Raw genomic sequence first — 19,988 nt, 5'->3', positions numbered from 1 at the left:
TTACATAAGTACATACAGTGGTGGAAATAAGTATTTGATCCCTTGCTGATTTTGTAAGTTTGCCCACTGACAAAGACATGAGCAGCCCATAATTGAAGGGTAGGTTATTGGTAACAGTGAGAGATAGCACATCACAAATTAAATCCGGAAAATCACATTGTGGAAAGTATATGAATTTATTTGCATTCTGCAGAGGGAAATAAGTATTTAATCCCTCTGGCAAACAAGACCTAATACTTGGTGGCAAAACCCTTGTTGGCAAGCACAGCGGTCAGACGTCTTCTGTAGTTGATGATGAGGTTTGCACACATGTCAGGAGGAATTTTGGTCCACTCCTCTTTGCAGATCATCTCTAAATCATTAAGAGTTCTGGGCTGTCGCTTGGCAACTCGCAGCTTCAGCTCCCTCCATAAGTTTTCAATGGGATTAAGGTCTGGTGACTGGCTAGGCCACTCCATGACCCTAATGTGCTTCTTCCTGAGCCACTCCTTTGTTGCCTTGGCTGTATGTTTTGGGTCATTGTCGTGCTGGAAGACCCAGCCACGACCCATTTTTAAGGCCCTGGCGGAGGGAAGGAGGTTGTCACTCAGAATTGTACGGTACATGGCCCCATCCATTCTCCCATTGATGCGGTGAAGTAGTCCTGTGCCCTTAGCAGAGAAACACCCCCAAAACATAACATTTCCACCTCCATGCTTGACAGTGGGGACGGTGTTCTTTGGGTCATAGGCAGCATTTCTCTTCCTCCAAACACGGCGAGTTGAGTTCATGCCAAAGAGCTCAATTTTTGTCTCATCTGACCACAGCACCTTCTCCCAATCACTCTCGGCATCATCCAGGTGTTCACTGGCAAACTTCAGACGGGCCGTCACATGTGCCTTCCGGAGCAGGGGGACCTTGCGGGCACTGCAGGATTGCAATCCGTTATGTCGTAATGTGTTACCAATGGTTTTCGTGGTGACAGTGGTCCCAGCTGCCTTGAGATCATTGACAAGTTCCCTCCTTGTAGTTGTAGGCTGATTTCTAACCTTCCTCATGATCAAGGATACCCCACGAGGTGAGATTTTGCGTGGAGCCCCAGATCTTTGTCGATTGACAGTCATTTTGTACTTCTTCCATTTTCTTACTATGGCACCAACAGTTGTCTCCTTCTCGCCCAGCGTCTTACTGATGGTTTTGTAGCCCATTCCAGCCTTGTGCAGGTGTATGATCTTGTCCCTGACATCCTTAGACAGCTCCTTGCTCTTGGCCATTTTGTAGAGGTTAGAGTCTGACTGATTCACTGAGTCTGTGGACAGGTGTCTTTCATACAGGTGACCATTGCCGACAGCTGTCTGTCATGCAGGTAACGAGTTGATTTGGAGCATCTACCTGGTCTGTAGGGGCCAGATCTCTTACTGGTTGGTGGGGGATCAAATACTTATTTCCCTCTGCAGAATGCAAATAAATTCATATACTTTCCACAATGTGATTTTCCGGATTTAATTTGTGATGTGCTATCTCTCACTGTTACCAATAACCTACCCTTCAATTATGGGCTGCTCATGTCTTTGTCAGTGGGCAAACTTACAAAATCAGCAAGGGATCAAATACTTATTTCCACCACTGTAAGTGTTGCCATACTGGGACAGACCGAAGGTCCATGAAGCCCAGCATCCTGTTTCCAACAGTGGCCAATCCAGGTCAGAAGTACCTGGCAAGATCCCAAAACAGTACAATACATTTTATATTGCTTATCTTAGAAATAAACCTCCAAGCTGTGACAGTAGAATTTATACAGCATATGCAATCAGCATAATGTTGTTTAAGCAGGGGAGTCTCATAAGATGCTAAGGTTTGATTTTAATTTTTACAACCTTATTTGCGACGGTTGTAATCATCGGCTCACCCTTCCAACCTCCTTCGCTGTTTTTAGGTAATTTTTATCATTTTTATCTTTTTACTTATGCCTGATGTGTAGTAATGCTTAATGTTGCATACACATTAGAAGCTACACAGTAAGACAATCTAATGCTGTGACAAGGCTGTAAACATATTCAAAAATATGATTTAACTTAGCTTTTGATTTGAAGTGCGGAACTCTCCCCGACAGGTGCCTGTTTCGCACACTCGGCTTTCTCAAGGGGTTGTAATCGCACCAATCAGCGGGACAGCCTGTCTGTACTCTAGCTTAAACAACATTATGCTGATTGCATACGCTGTATAAATTCTACTCTCACAGCTTGGAGGTTTATCACCATAATTTAGTAGAACATTGCCATCTGTTATTAGAAATTATATCTTAGAAATAAGCAGTGGATTTTCCCAAGCCCATTTTAATAATGGCTTCTGAACTTTTAGGAAGCTATCCAAACCATTTAAAACCCTGCTTGGCTAACTGCTTTCACCACATTCTCTGGCAATGAACTCCAGAGTTTAATTACATGTTGAGTGAAGAAATATTTTTTCCGATTCATTTTAAATGTAGTATTTTGTAGCTTCATTGCGTGCCCCCTAGTCCTAGTATTTTTGGAACGAGTAAACAAGCGACTCAAATCTACCCGTTCCACTCCACTCATTATTTTATAGACCTCTAGCATATCTCCCCTTAGCCGTCTTTTCTCCAAGCTTAAGAGCCCTAGCCATTTCAGCCTTTCTTCATAGGGAAGTCGTCTCATCTCCTTTATCATTTTCATTGCCCTTCTCTGTACCTTTTCTAACTCCACTATATCTTTTTTTAGATGTGGTGACCAGAACTGAACACAATATTCAAGGTGCGGTCACACCATGGAGTGATACAAAGGCATTATATCATCCTCCTTTTTGTTTTCCATTCCTTTCCTAATAATACCTAACATTCTATTTGCTTTCTTAGCCAGAGCCACACACTGAGCAGAGGGTTTTAACATATCATCAATGATGACACCTAGATTCCTTTCCTGGTTGGCAACTCCTAATGTGGAACCTTGCATTACGTAACTATAATTCTGGTTCCACTTTCCCACATATCACTTTGCACTTGGTTCACATTAAAGCCATCTGCCATTTAGATGCCCAGTCTCATAAGGTCCTCTTGTAATATTTCACATCCTCTTGCAATTTAACAACTTTGAATAACTTTGCGTAGTCAGCAAATTTAATTACCTCATTAGTAACTCCCATCTCTAGATCATGTATAAATAAAAGGAGTAGTCCCAGCAGACTCTTAGGAAACCCCACTATCTACTATTCTCCATTTAGAATACTGACCATTTAACCCTACTCTCTGTTTTCTTTCTTTTAACCAGTTTTTAATCCATTCCTGAACCTCCACTACCCCAGCTGCAAAGGACTAAAATATAAATTAACATATGCATCCAGTTTCTCCTACTTAAGCACGCAAATATGGAATGAACTACCAAAACCCATAAAAACAACACGCGACATAAATAATTTCCGAAAATTACTGAAAACCAACCTATTCAATAAGGCATACCAAGATCCATCCTAAATTCCAGTAAACAAAATTTATACCAGAACTATACTAAACAGAACTCTCTATTCCTGATTGTTTAAGCTAATATATCACGATTGAATTTTAACCCAATACCTTTTATTTCTTATTACGAAAATGAACTCTCTCTACCTGATTACCTAATCCACTCTGTCACCTCTATAACTATGTATTTCTCTTTGCGGAATTGGTGATCACCATCACGGAACAATGTAAGCCACATTGAGCCTGCAAATAGGTGGGAAAATGTGGGATACAAATGCCACAAATAAATAAAATAGTACACTACCTCCTCTCCCATGACTGTCCAAATTTCCTAAGGAGTCTTTCATGAGCTACTTTGTCAAACTTCTTTTGAAAATCCAGATACATAATATAGACCAGCTCACCTTTATCCACATGTTTGCTTACCACTTCCGAGAAATGTAATGGATTGGTGAGGCAAGATTTCCCTTGGCTAAATCCATATTGGCTTTGTCTCAATAATCCATGATTTTGAATATGTTCTGTAATTTTGTTCTTTACAATAGTCTCTACCATTTTGCCTAGCATAGATGTCAGGCTCACCAGTCTATAATTTCCTGGATCTCCTCTGAAACCTTTTTTAAATATTGGAGTTACATAGGTCACCCTCCAATCTCCTGGAACCATGCTTGATTTTAAAGATAAATTACATATTACTAACAATACTAACAATACTTCCGCAAGTTCATTTTTCAATTCTATCAGTACTCTGGGATGAATACCATCCTGTCCAGGAGATATGCTACTCTTTAACTTATCAAACTGCGATATTACATCCTCCAGGTTTGTAGAGATTTAATTGTTTTTCTGACTCGTCAGCTTTGAATACCATTTCTGGCACTGGTATCTCCCCTAAATCTTCCACAATGAAGACCGAAGCAAAGAATTCATTTAATCTCTCCGCTATGGTTTTGTCTTCCCTGAGTGCCCATTTTACCTCTCGGTCATCTAACAGTCCAACCAATTCTTTTGCCGGCTTCTTGCTTTTAATATACCTAAAAAAGATTTACTATGTGTTTTTGCCTCCAACGCAACCTTCACCTTCCTTATCAGTGCTTTGCATTTGACTTGCTGCTCCTTATGATGTATCTTATTATTTTCAGTCGGTTCCTTCTTTCATTTTCTGAAGGATTTTCTTTTAGCTCTAATAGCTTCCTTCACCTCACTTTTTAACCATGTTGGCTGTCATTTGGTCTTCCATCCTCCTTTTTTAATATACGGAATATATTTGGCAGGGGCTTCCAGGATGGTATTTTTGAAAGCACCCATGCCTGATGTCAATTTTTGACCTTTGCAGCTGCTCCTTTAAGTTTTTTTTTTCACTGTTCTTCACATTTTATCATAGTCTCCTTTTTGAAAGTTAAATGCTAACGTATTGGATTTCCTGTGTGTACTTACTCCACAAGCAGATATCAAATCTGATCATGTTATGATCACTGTTATCAAGCGGCCCCAGCACCATTATCTCCCGCACCAGATCAGGTGTTCCACTAAGGACTAGGTCTAGAATTTTCCCTCATTTGTTGGCTCCTGTACTAGCTGCTACATAAAGTAGTCCTTCAGTTCATCAAGGAAATTTTACCTCCTTAGCATATCCAGATGAAATATTTACCCAGTCAATATCGGGGTAGGTGAAATCACCCATTATTATTGTGGTGCCCGTTTGTTAGTCTCCCTAATTTCTGACATTTCTACATCCGTCTGTTCATCTTGGCCAGGTGGACAGTAGTACACTCCTATCACTATCCTTGTCCCCTTTACACATGGAATTTCAATCCATAGGGATTCTAAGATGTGTTTTATTTCTTGTAGAATTTTCAATCTTTTTGATTTAAGGCCCTCTAACATACAAAGCTACCCCTCCACCAATTCAATCCACCCTATCACTACAATATAATTTGTACCCTGGTATGACAGTGTCCCACTGGTTATCCTCCTTCTACCAGGTCTCAGATGTGCCTATTATATCTAATTTTTCATTTACTGCAATATATTTTTACTCTCTCATCTTATTTCTTAGGCTTCTGGCATTTGCATATAGACATTTCAAACTATGTTTGTTGTTTCTATTTACATCTTGTTCAGTAGTTGAAAGTGTTAACAGTCTTTTGTCTGATTTTTATTTAAGGACACCTGATCTACTATGGTCTCTTTTGCAACCTCGCTATCAGGATACCCTATCTTTCCTGTTTAGGTGATATCTTTGAAAGATACTTTGTTCCGAACCATGCGTTTTTGAACAACTGTCGGCCTTCCCCTAGGTACTAGTTTAAAAGTTGCTCTATCTCCTTTTTAAATGCCAATGCCAGCAGCCTGGTCCCACCCTGGTTAAGGTTGAGCCCGTCATTCCGGAATAGGTTCCCCCTTCCTCATAATGTTGCCCTGTTCCTTACAAATCTAAAACCCTCCTCCTTGCACCATCGCCTCATCCACGCATTGAGACTCCAGAGCTCTGCCTGTCTCTTGGGCCCTGCATGTGGAACGGTAAGCCTTTGGAAAATGCTATCCTAGAGGTTCTGGATTTGAGCTTTCTACCTAAGAGCCTAAATTTGGCTTCCAGAACCTCTCGCCCACATTTTCCTATGTCATTGGTACCCACATGTCCCAAGACAGCCAGCTCCTCCCCAGCACTATCTAAAATCTTATCTAGGTGACATGTGAGGTTCGCCACCTTCACACCAGACAAGCAAGTAACCAGGTGATCTTCACATCCACTAGCCATCCAGCTATCTAAATGCCTAATAATCGAATCACCAACTACAACAGCTGTCCTAACTCTTCCCTCCTGGGCAGCAGCTCCTGGAGACACATCCTTGGTGTAAGAGAATATTGCATCCCCTGGTGTGTTGGTCCTGGCTACAGGATTACTTCCAGCTGCAGCAGGGTGATGCTCTCCTTTTAGAAGACCTCCCTCTTCCAAGGCAGCACAGAGGCTGCCAGATTGGAGGTGGGACTTCTCTATAACGTCCCTGTAGGCCTCCTCTATGTACCTCTCTGACTCCCTCAGGTCCTCCAAGTCTGCTACTCTAGCCTCAAGAGAATGGACTCATTCTCTGAGAGCTAGAAGCTCTTTGCATCGAGCACAAACATATGACCTCTCACCAACTGGGAGATAATCATACATGTGACAATGCAAAAGACTAGAGCACCCCTCTCACTGTTGGACTACTGTCTGCATCTTAGTATTATAGAGTTGTTTAATTAAAACTTCTTAAGGTACTAGGGATATCAGATGAATATAAAGAGCCTTAAGATTGGTGTAATTTGTAATTTATTTAGTGTCTGCTTCTCAGAAACTAATTAAATGTAATTAAAACTCTAATGAAAATTCCCTTGTTGTCCTAATTGAAATAATTGACTATGAAGAGTTGAGGTGGGGTGGATGGAAATGAAACTAGGCCCTACTGTACCTTCTAGAGACTAACTGTTAATGCTGTGGCAAAAAATACAAGTTTTAAAACTATGGGGAAAAGGGTATGGAGACTAGCTAATAGTTTGCTTTTTTTTTTTTTATAAATTTTATTTATAACCATTTAAATTTTTACAAGTGATAAAACAACTTGCCGGAAATACAGAGAAAATAACATATAGGAATTATTTCAGTCAGGTAATTGTATTCTCTTCCTTAGACCACTAAATAGGGAGAGTGACACAAGACAAGATCAATTAAACAGTTAACAGAAAAAAAAAACGTGGTATAAACCTGATTATCCCCAGATTACTCGTCTAATTCATTATTCCACATTGATCATCTGGTTGGCTTCTTCAAAAACAACACGATGTATAGTAAAATCATTTCATTGAAAACATACTTATTGTCCAATATTAGTTAGAAATAATAGATCTGATTACATTCTCTCTCTTTTAAAAACCAGAAGTTATTTAACAATACATATACTTAAGTCTCTAATTCAAGTCCCACTGATTAAAGTAATCCCAGTTTTCACAGGCTTCACTCCTTTTAAAGTAATAACTGAGGAAATATTTCTGAGGAAAACTTTAGGAGTCATACCCGGAACTCTGGGAAAAACAATAATCTCGATATTAATCATCTAAAATAATATTCATTTTATTATTCAAAGTTTCTGGTCTATTATCATTTTCAAAATCATAACCACTTCTTGCTCGTGTAGAATCATTTGTTATATCAATTTTTCACTCTCAAAGGGTTCAGTTAAATTGTCCATGTAACTCTCTAATAAAATTATATCTGAAACAAAATTATTTACTGCCACCATTAGGTCCCAAAATGCCTTCCAGATGGTATTCAATGTAACCTCCACGGGAGCCAAAAACTCCAAGTTGATTTCTCTTAGGTGTTTAGGAGTGGTTCTGCCTCTAACTCACTCCTCTACTCCTTTGGACATGGTGGTTGAATAATTTGGGAGCGATGGAGTTGTTTTTTTCAGGTCCAAGAGCATCGACGCTCCTTCGCCGGCGCTAATCAAAGGACTCGCCAACCCTTTCATCTGTGGGCAGTTCGCCATGCAGCGGTCCCGCACTTGCTGCTCAAGGGACAAAACACTGGCCATCGGTGGCTGACCGCTGGTTATCCCCTTCCTCTGGGGTTCCTAGCCCATTATAAACCATAAAGCTGTATTTCTCTGTTGATCACCCCACCCCTCCTGTTAGAATATCAATGATATGCTTTGATGTCCCCATGCATACCTCGTACCCACCCCCATCCTCCCACCCTGTCAGACTGTCATAGTAATGCTTGAATGTTTTCACTTATATACACTGTCAGCTAGCACACTTGCTTATTTCCGATCTGACGAAGAAGGGCAACCTTCGAAAGCTAATCAAGAAATGTATTAAGTTATGTCCAATAAAAAAGGTATCTTATTTTCTTTTCCATGTTTTATTTTGTTTGATTTCTATTGATAACCTTAAGAGTGGACTAACACGGCTACCACACTCCTCTACGTAAAAAAAGACGAAACTTCAGAGAGCAGCTGGGCCGTTGGGCATACGAACTTCAGGTCGCCATCTTACCACTCTCCCAGTTTGGGACACTGTCTGGTTTCTCCTCAGAGGCCTGTCTGATATAGGTAACCCTTCAGCATAGCCCTCTGAGTCATTGAAACACAGAAGCCCCTCCACCACTACAAGGTGGTGTCCCTTCGGAGGGGATAGTTTGCTTTAAAAAATTTTTTTTAACTGTGTTTATCAATACCCTACAATTCCTCTTTTAAACCCAATCTTTGAATAAAATAATGTCACCCACAGAAATGTCCTCTTCTCTCAGAACTTCTCAAAAAAATAAATGGGACCTTTTCTCTCTATATAGTTTGGATTCTAAGGAGACAGTTTCAAACAAACCCTTTGAAGCTAGCCCAGTAATCAGATTTTCCTTAGTAACCTTTGCAAATATTCTACTTCCTCACGCCTTAATTAACACCTAATTCAAGTCAGTAGAAGTGCTACCTCTCCAGCAGGCAAGGCCAGAAAATAACTTTCTTTTTGGAGAGTTTAAGCCTTGCTACTATCCTTTTTATACACTTGGCTGTTAAGTTTCTATCTCTAGAGAAAATTTCAGTTTAAAACTATGGGGAAAAGAATTGTACACTACAGAAACTAGTTAATAATGTTTGCTTCTCTCTTTTCTTCTAAAACTGAACTAGGCCCTAATGTGGCTTCTAGAGACTATCTGTTAATGCTATGGGAAAAAATTCAAGTTTTAAAACTATGGGGAAAAGTGTATGGAGACTAGCTAATAAAGTTTGCTTTTTTTTTTTTTTTTTTTAATTATGTGTTTATCAATATCCTACAATTCCTCTTTTAAACCCAATCTTTAAGTTATCAAGCACAGAATAAAATAATGTAACTTACCCACAGAAATGTCCTCTTCTCTCAGAACTTCTATCTAATTGGCAAGCATACTTATTTCCTTTGCTTTTGCCCAGGCTGTGCCAACTCTAGAGCAGGGGTTCTCAACTTGGTCCCCAGAACATACCCAGCCAGTCAGGTTTTCAGCATATCCACAATGCGCGTGCATGAATTAGATATGCACACAATGGCTTGTGTAAGCCACATTGAGCCTGCAACTAAGTGGGAAAATGTGGGATATAAATGTGTTAAATAAATAAATAAAATGCAAACTTATCTCATTCATATTCTTTGTGAGTATCCTGGAAGCCTGACTGGCTGGGTGCATCCCAAGGACTGGGTTGAGAACCACTGCTCTAGAGGGTCATGTCACAGCTCAACGTTAGAACTATGGCTGCATTTGCAGCCCACTTGAGATCAGCCTCCATAGAGGAAATCTGCAGAGCTGCAATGTGGTCTTCAGTCCACATATTCACATATCACTATTGTTTGAACAGGACTCCTGAAGCAACGGTTCAGTCAGACAATTCTCCAGAAATTATTTGCTATTTAGAATCCAACTCCATTCCCCTAGGCAGTTATTTCTATTCCATTCTGCCTTTCAAAAAGATGAAGATTTCATAAACTAATGTTTACTATGTTCCATAGCCTTGTCTGTTGCAGGGCTAGCAGTTTATTATTCTATTTTTTCACTGAAAGCAGTCTGTAGCTAGGGAGTCCCACATTTGAGAAGATATCATCCTACTTGTCCTCGGAGAAAACCAAAATTACTTACCTGTAGCAGGTGTTCTAAGGACAGCAGGATATATATTCTGATATTCCCTCCCACTTCCCTTTGGTGTTGAATTCTATTAGCTAGAGACCTGACTAGCTAGGTCCCATGCCACTGGAAAACACCCTCTAATTGGCAAGAATACTGTATTTCTTTTGTTTATGCCCAGGCTGGGCCAACTCTAGAACAGGGGTTCTCAATTCAGTTCTCAGCACACACCCAGTCAGTCAGATTTTCAGGATACCCACAATGAATGTGCATGAATTAGATTTGCATACAATGGTGATACCACATGCATATTTATCTCATTCATATTCTTTGTGAGTATCCTAGAAACCTGACTGGCTGAGTGCATCCCAAGGACTGGGTTGAGAACCTTCTAGAGGGAAGGCATGTGTGTATGTGCAATGAACTCTCTCAAATGTTTTAACAAAGCTGGAGAGTTGTTCCAGTGTGAGACTCCATTAGATGATGTCATTCACATGTCAGAATAGGTATCCTGCTGTCTTCGGAGAACATCTGTTACAGAGAAGTAACTCTGTTAAGTATCACACAGGCAAGTGATAATGTACCCATTACTATACTTCTTAGGACTAATTAAACGTATCATCCCTAACTATAACAACTAAAAAGTAGGTAATACTTCAATGGCTTGATCCTTGCAGAGCTAACTGATGATATAGGGTAACTACTGTTTGATCCAAATATTTTACCAAGTATGTTCTACAAGACAATTTAAATGGTAACATTAAGTGTAAAACTGGGAATTACAACACAAACGAACTTAAGACATATATTAAAATGGCTCAAACCATGCCAGCACTCAGCATGACTAAAACTTGTATTAAACTTTTTTTTTAAAATAAATAAAAAGATGACCCCTGATCCCCAGAAAACTAAGGCCCTTCTCCAATACCTTTGTAAAACATTACAGAAAAATGGCTAACCTGACAGCCCTCCTGCTGCTGCTTCATATTTTCTGCAGTTTCTAGTAAATTCCAATCCAGTCTGTATGTGTAGAGCCTGAGCCTTAGCTCTGATGTTCCAGAAGGCGACAAACAGGAACCAGATACCATGGGGACCTCTCTTACCTTTGAGGGCATCAGCCAACAGCAGGCGGTAATGTTGAAGAAACTTTGCAGTCAGCCCACAGGCCTGTAGCCTAAGCGTGCTCAGGACTGGACAGGACTTAATGAGGGAAGCCAAAAACTGAGAGCAGGAATCACCCAATGGATTAATGCTTAGATTCAGCTCCTCCAGATTCTGCAAGTAAACAGAGAAAACAGAACCTACATCAGAACCTCAAATACAAGTACCATACTGTGCTATCCTCTTCAATAAAACTTTACTTAAACCTACTTGCTGCAGTTACCTGGCCCACTGTTAACAAGCCTCGCTCTAGGGGAGAGAGCAAACAAGAGGAAAGGCTGGCTTGAAACTGTTTCACTCACATGGTATAGTACACTATAGGCACCAGACCTCCAAACTGCTAAGTTATTTCTGGCTATTTTCTTTTTTTATTTCACTGTCCCGCTGTAGTTTTGCTTTTAGATTTCCTACTATCTATCTCTACCCATACATAACAACATAAGAATAGCCGTACTAGGTCAGACCAATAGTCCCATCTAGCCCAGTATCCTGTTTCCAACAGTGGCGGCAGAAACCTAAATAGTAGCAACATTCCATGCTACCAATCCCAGGGGAAGCAGTACCTACCCCATGTCTGTCTCAATAGCAGACTATGGACTTTTCCTCCAGGAACTTGTCCAAATCTTTTTTAAACCCAGATACACTAACTTCTGTTAATACATCCTCTGGCAAAGAATTCCAGAGCTTAACTATTCTTTGAGTGAAAAAATATTTCCTCCTATTTGTTTTAAAAGTATTTCTATTTAGCGAGCGTCCCCTAGTCTTTGTACTTTTGGAACAAGTAAAATAAATAAATAAATAAAAATCGATTCACTTCCACTTGTTCAACACCATTCAGGATTTTGTAGATCTCAATCATATCTCCCCTCATCTGTCTTTTTTCCAAGGTGAAGAGCCCTAACCTCTTTAGCCTTCCCTCATATGACAGGAGTTTTATCCCCTTTATCATTTCGGTTGCTCTTCTTTGAACCTTTTCTAATTCCGCAAAACTCAAAATGAGGTTGCACCATGGAGCGATACAGAGGCATTATAATATTTTTGGCATTATTCAACATCCCTTTCCTAATAATTCCTAGCATCCCGTTTGCTTTTTTGGCCGCCACCACACACCGAGCAGAAGACTTCAGCGTATTATCTACAACGATATCTAGACCTTTTTCTTGGGTGCTGACCCCCAAGGTGAACCCCAGCACCAAGTAACTATGATTTAGCTTATTCTTTCCAATATGCATCACTCTGCATTTGTCCACATTAAATTTCATCTACCATTTGGATGCCCAGTCTTCCAATTTCCTAAGGTCTTCTTGCAATTTACAGCCCGCATGTGTTTTAACAAACTTGACTAGTTTTGTGTCAGCTGCAAATTTTATCACCTCACTTGATGTTCCGACTTCCATATCATTTATAAATAAGTTAAATAGCACCTGTTCCAGTACTGATCCCTGTGGCACTCCACTTATTCACCCTCCTCCACTGAGAGAAATGACCACTTAACCCTACCCTCTGTTTTCTGTCCAACAACCAATTCCTAATCCAGACCAGAACGTTGCCTCCTATCCCATGACTTTTTAATTTCCTCAGGAGTCTCTCATGAGGATCTTTGTCAAAAGCTTTCTAAAAATCTAGATACACTACATCAACTGGCTCACCTTTAGACACATGTTTATTCATGCCTTCAAAAAATGAAGCAAATTGGTGAGGCAAGACTTCCCTTGGCTGAACCCATGCTGACTCTGTCCCATTAAACCATGTTTATTTATATGTTCTGTAATTTTATTCTTTATAATAGTTTCTGCATTGTTTAGGGATTGTGATTTTGGACATATACTAAAATAAATATATTTTAAAACATGTATCTATATCTATATATTTATATTCCTAACTTTACCTTGCTTTCTCCAAAAAAAGAACACTTCTAACTTGTCTTGTGCCTTCCTATACTGCAATGTTAATAAACTGCTTAAGTGTTTTAATTTAGGTTTAGAAAATATCAAGCTTCTCTGTATTTTCTTTGGTTTTAATAGATAAAAAATTAGGGATTGCTTTCAATCTAGATGATCTACGAGCTCTGGTGGTCACAGTTGAAGGGATAGAAAATTTTAAATGCTTTCCATGATACTCAGCCAGCAGAAACACAAACCAAATTTAGTGAAATCAGAGAAGAAAAATAAGGATTCTAAAACTGGTGTTATGTATCTATCTAACCTGGTTAGAAGTAGCACCTCTACAGTACAAAGATTTCCACATTTTGAGAGAAAGACAAACCCACAGTCAAAACTGTATCATAGCTGTAACATAATATGGAGATGACAGGTTGCATCACACAATCAGCTTTAATAGATGGCACCAAACCTGGTTAAACAAGAACATTTTAGACATACAGGTGGTTGGTACAATAGAGGGAACAAGAGGCTATAGCAGCGTTTCTCAAACCTGTCCTGGAGGCTCCCCAGCCAGCCAGTCAGGTTTCCAGGATATCCACAATGAATATTCATGGAAGACCTTTGCCTACAGGACAGGTTTCAGAACCACTAGGCAATACTATAATGATGGACTATATCCTACTGTGTCAGGAATAAAGATATTAAGTGAAAAATTTAAATAATATTGGGAGGATTTTCAAAGTGATTTAAGCAGGTAGGAGAGGTAACATAGTAGATGACGGCAGAAAAAGACCTGCATGGTCCATCCAGTCTGCCCAACAAGATAAACTCATATGTGTATACCTTACCTTGATTTGTACCTGCCTTTTTCAGGGCACAGACCGTACAAGTCTGCCCAGCAGTATTTCCCGCCTCCCCACCACCAGTCCCGCCTCCCATCTCTGGCTCTGGCACAGACCGTACAAGTCTGCCCTCCACTATCCTCGCCTCCCAACTACCAACCTCACTTCCCCCACCTGCTCCACCACCCAATTTTGGCTAAGCTTCTGAGGATCCATTCCTACTGCACAGGATTCCTTTATGCACATCCCACACATGTTTGAATTCCGTTACCGTTTTCATCTCCACCACCTCCCGCGGGAGGGCATTCCAAGCATCCACCACCCTCTCCGTGAAAAAATACTTCCTGACATTTTTTTTGAGTCTGCCCCCCTTCACTCCCATTTCATGTCCTCTCGTTCTACCGCCTTCCCATCTCCGGAAAAGATTTGTTTGCGGATTAATACCTTTCAAGTATTTGAACGTCTGTATCATATCACCCCTGTTCCTCCTTTCCTCCAGGGTATACATGTTCAGGTCAGCAAGTCTCTGCTCATACGTCTTGGAACGCAAATCCCATACCATTCTCGTAGCTTTTCTTTGCACCGCTTCCATTTTTTTAACATCCTTCGCAAGGTACGGCCTCCAGAACTGAACACAATACTCCAGGTGGGGCCTCACCAACGACTTGTACAAGGGCATCAACACTTCCTTTCTTCTGCTGATCACACCTCTCTCTATACAGCCTAGCAACCTTCTCGCTATGGCCACCGCCTTGTCACACTGTTTCGTCGCCTTCAGATCCTCGGATACTATCACCCCAAGATCCCTCTCCCCCTCAGTACCTATCAGACTCTCCCCACCTAACACATAAGTCTCTAGTGGGTTTCTACTCCCTAAATGCATCACTTTGCATTTCTTCGCATTGAATTTTAATTGCCAAACCTTAGACCATTCTTCTAGCTTCCTCAGATCCCTTTTCATGCTTTCCACTCCCTCCCTGGTGTGCACTCTGTTGCAAATCTTAGTATCATCCGCAAATAGGCAAACTTTACCTTCTAACCCTTCGGCAATGTCACTCACAAATATATTGAACAGAATCGGCCCCAGCACCGATCCCTGAGGCACTCCACTACTCACCTTTCCCTCCTCCGAGCGAACTCCATTTACCACCACCCTCTGTCGTCTGTCCGTCAACCAGTTCATAACCCAGTTCACCACTTCGGGACCTATCTTCAGCCCATCTAGTTTATTTAAGAGCCTCCTGTGGGGAACCGTGTCAAAAGCTTTGCTAAAATCTAAGTAGATTACATCTATAGCATGTCGATGATTCAGTTCTCCAGTTAGCACCTGCCTAATTATTTTTAATTGCTAAAACCCTCATGATTCCCATCCCAGCTTCTCTAATAGCCCTCCCTCCTACCCCTTCCAGCCACGATGCTCTAAGTACCTTCCCCCCCGGGGCCTGTCTCCCTGGTGGTCCAACAGGGGTCGTTGGAGGCAGGAGCACAGCCCCCTCACAGCTGCCATGACCTTTCGTGGCAACCATTTTATTTATTTATTCAAGACATTTATACCCCACATTAAACCAAAATAGACTCAAGTTCAATGTGGCTTACAAACAAGCAATAAAGTGAATAAAACATAATGTACAGAATATAACACAAATTATAATAAGGTCAAGAAGCAAATTAATATATGTGCAGTAAGTAACCAAGGATTTCTATCTCAAGAACAAACAAATAATTAAGGGGGATAGGTGAGCATAATTAGGCAGGACTAGATGGGAAACGAGATTAAGAAAAGGGTGTGGGTAAAATTCAAATAACGTTCTTTGCATTCAGAAAGGCCAGACTGAAGAAATGTGTTTTTAGAAGACTTCTAAAAGTTAGGTAAATCATCTGTATACTTGATTGATTTAGGAAGAGAATTCCAAATTTTGGTGCCTTGATAGGAGAAATTAGCAGAGTGAATTGTTTTATATCTCACATTCTTACAGATAAGGAAAGTAAAACAAGATATTCTCTAGATGATGAAACAGCATTATGAGGCGGTAATTCAATAAGATTATTCATATACGATGGAGCTGTGCTTTTGCCCCCAACAACCCATGCTAGACCCCTAGGAAGACAGGTAACCCTGGGGGCCTACCTAGACATTGTGTGTGTGTGTGGGGGGGGGGGGGGGGGGGACGCTATTAGAGAGGCCAGTAGGGGGATTGGGAGGGTTTTAACAATTAAAAATAGTTATACGGGTGCCAGCCCAATATTCAGCTCATCTGGAAGTCCTAATGGTGGTAAAAGACTTGGACATTGTGAGCATTATATGGAGACATGGTTCAATGAGTCTCAGATTATAACCTATTTAGATGGCAAAATAGGGAGAGCAGCAGCTCTCTATGCCAGTAAGTGGGAAAACATGCATAGCTGGTTTTTGATAGTCTTTCCAAACCCTCTGCTTGTGAATATATGACCAGGACAAAATTACCACACTTAGAAGTGAATCGATTTTTCACTTTCAAAAAAAGCACAAAAATCAGGGGACGCTCAATAAATTGCATGGAAATACTTTTAAAACAAATAGGAGGAAATATTTTTTCACTCAAAGAATAGTTAAGCTCTGGAACTCGCTGCCTGAGGATGTGGGGGAAGCCACTGCTTGCCCTGGGATTGGTAGCAAGGAATGGTACTACTAATTGGGTTTCTGCAAGGTACTTGTGACCTGATTGGCCACTACTGCAAGGAGGATACTGGGCTAGATGGACCATTGGTCTGACCCAGTATGGCTAGAGATGTAAATATGGGTAACATGACTTTTGTGAGGTATAATGGGGAAAGGAGGAAGACTAGAAATGGAAGTGTAAGACTAAAAGATGCTGAAAAACACAATGTGAAGAGTGATGAGGAAATAGCAGGCATGTTAAATACTTCTGTGTTCATAGAAAAAAATCCTGGAGAAGGACGGCAGTCAGTTGACAAAAGAACAAAGTAGACACTGCAGAGTTCATGGGAGAAAGCTTTTTAAGAACTTGAAAAACAAAGTGACAAAGCCACGGGGTCATATGGGATACATTCCAGGATAGTGAGGGAGCTCAGAGGTTCTGGTATGTCCTCAAAGATTTCATATATCCTTGGAGATGGGGCAGTTTCTGAGAGCTTGGAGAGGAGCGGATGTGGCCCTTTTCACAAAAAAGGTGCCAGAGAAGTGGGAAACTACAGGTTGCTAAGCCTCACTTTGAGGGTACTATCGTCCACCTGGCCAGGACGAACAGACATACGCAAAAATGTTATCAGAAATTAGAGACACTAACAAACTGGGGAACACAATAATAATGGGCGATTTCAATTACCTCAATACTGACTGGGTAAATGTAACATCAGGATATGCTAGGGAGGTAATATTCCTTGATGAAATCAAGGACTGATTTATGGAACTGCTGATTCAGGAACCAACAAGAGGGGGAACAATTCTAAACCTAGTCCTTAGTGGAGCACATGATCTGGTTTAGGTGGTAATAGTGCTGGGGTCACTTGATAACAGAAATCATAAACATGATCACACTGGAGTAAATACACTCAGGAAATCCAATACATTAGCATTTAACTTTCAAAAAGGAGCCTGATAAAATGAAGAGACAGGTAAAAAAACAAAACAAAAAAAAATAACCTTAGAGGAGCAGCAGCAAAGGTCAAAAATTTACATCAGGCATGGATGCTATTTAAAAACACCATCCTGGAAGCCCAGGAAGAAGGAACGCCAAACGACAGCCCGCATAGTTAAAAAGTGAGGTGAAGGAAGCTTAGAGCTAAAAGAAAATTCTTTAGAAAAAGAAAGAATGATCCAACTGAAAATAATAGGAAACAGCATAAGGAATAGCAAGTCAAATGCAAAGCGCTGGTAAGGAAGGTAAAACCACAACAGTACTAATCACTCTCCTAACCAAATTCAAACAAGAAATTGCAACTGGCAAAAGTATACTCCTCCTATAATTCAACATGTCTAGTGCGTTCGACATGGTAAACATAAAATACTACTAAACGCCTCATAAGTCAAGGTGTATTGTGAACTTCTTTTTCCTGGTTAATAAAGAAATTAAAAAACAAAAAACAAAAACTATTACTAAACATCCTAGAATACTTTGGGATCGGTGGAAGTGTACTTAGCTGGATCAAGGGTTTCCTAACCACAAGAACATACCAAGTGATATCAAACTCGAATAGATCATCACCATGGAAACCAGAATGCGGAGTACCCCAAGGTTCACCGCTATCACCGACACTCTTCAACCTAATGATGACCCCACTAGCCAAATCCCTATCCAACCAAGGCCTTAACCCCTACATCTACGCAGATGATGTTACGATATACATCCCGTTCAAACATGATATAACAGAAATAAAAAAAAAAAAGAAAATCGAACTCAGCCTGCAAATCATGAACGCATGGGTGGATGCATTTGAACTAAAACTCAATGCAGAAAAAACACACTGTCTCATCCTCTCATCACAACACAATACTTTATAAACACCCCAGATTATACTCTTCCTGTCTCAGACAGCCTGAAAATTCTCGGAGTTACAATCGACCGAAACCTTACGCTAGAAAGCCAAGCAAAAACTACAACAAAGAAAATGTTCCACTCAATGTGGAAACTCAAGCGAGTAAAATCTTTCCTCCCGAGGGAAATATTCCGCAGTCTAGTTCAATCAATGGTGCTAAGTCACCTAGACTATTGCAATGTAATCTATGCCAGATGCAAAGAACAAATTATTAAGAAACTCCAAACTGCCCAAAACACCGCAGCCAGACTCATATTTGGAAAAACAAGATACAAAAGCGTCAAACCCCTACGTGAAAAATTACATTGGCTCCCAATCAAAGAACGAATTGTGTTCAAAATCTGCACCTTGGTTCACAAAATTATTCACGGCGAGGCCTCATCTACATAGCAAACCTCATAGACTTACCAACCAGAAAAAAAAAAAGGACAGCATTCACATATCTAAATCTCCACTACCCAAGCTGCAAAGGACTAAAATACAAATCAACATATGCATCCAGCTTCTCCTACATAAGCACACAACTATGGAATGCACTACCAAACGTCATGAGAACAATGCACAACCTAACAAACTTTCGGAAATCATTAAAAACCAATTTGTTCAAAAAGGCATATCATTAACGATCCAACCTAAACACCTGAACCCTGCAACACAGCAAAACATATACCAGAAATGGACAAAACCTAACTCTTCCTCCTTGACTACCTAATCTTCTCTGTCACTTATTTATTTATTTATTGCATTTGTATCCCACATTTTCCCACCGATTTGCAGGCTCAATGTGGCTTACACAGTACCGTAATGGTGATCGCTGATTCCGGTATAAACAGTTACACAGTGATGTTATAGTACTACTACTTAACATTTCTAGAGTGCTACTAGGGTTACGCAGCGCTGTACAAGTTAACAAAGAAGGACGGTCCCTGCTCAAAGGAGTTTACAATCTAAAGAACGAAATGTCAAGTTGGGGCAGTCTAGATTTCCTGAGTAGAGGTGTAGTGGTTAGGTGCCGAAGGCGACATTGAAGAGGTGGGTTTTGAGCAATGATTTGAAGATGGGCAGGGAGGGGGCCTGACGTATGGGCTCAGGGAGTCCGTTCCACGCATGGGGTGAAACAGTTACACAGTGATGTTATAGCAGAATAAGGTTCATGTGGAACAAACATATTAGGGAGTTGTATAGAGAAAGAGCCTTAAAGAAAACTTTGGTTTACTTTGTATGGCAGCAGCACAACTACCTAAAATGTCACAGTTAGGCTAACCTAAGAAGGGTCTCTGTTCATTGCTGTAGGAACAAATAGGGAATTGCAGAGCCTAACTGATGTATAGGAAAAGGATGATAGCCAAGTCAAGAACTAATAACCAATTCCTAATCCATAACAGAACACTGCCTCCTATCCCATGAGTCTTTAATTTTCTCAAGAGTACTGTGTTCAGTTTTGGAGACTATCTCGCTAAAGACTAAAAAGATATGAAGCA

The 19,988-nt window shown here is 40.5% G+C and overlaps 1 protein-coding gene across 1 annotated transcript in view; it reads right to left on the bottom strand.

Annotated features, from left to right (window-relative positions):
- The window catches only part of TONSL (tonsoku like, DNA repair protein), a 281,739-nt gene that overhangs the window by 31,059 nt on the left and 230,692 nt on the right, over positions 1-19,988 (bottom strand). The window contains exon 22 of the mRNA XM_030220206.1: positions 11,189-11,360. Coding sequence (XP_030076066.1) covers positions 11,189-11,360 — 172 coding nt within the window. The remainder of the gene's footprint in view (positions 1-11,188; positions 11,361-19,988) is intronic.

Source organism: Microcaecilia unicolor, chromosome 1, assembly GCF_901765095.1.
Source record: "Microcaecilia unicolor chromosome 1, aMicUni1.1, whole genome shotgun sequence".
Taxonomy (NCBI): domain Eukaryota; kingdom Metazoa; phylum Chordata; class Amphibia; order Gymnophiona; family Siphonopidae; genus Microcaecilia; species Microcaecilia unicolor.
The sequence above is the reverse complement of the archived record's forward strand: the minus strand, read 5'-3'. Positions and strand labels throughout refer to the sequence as shown.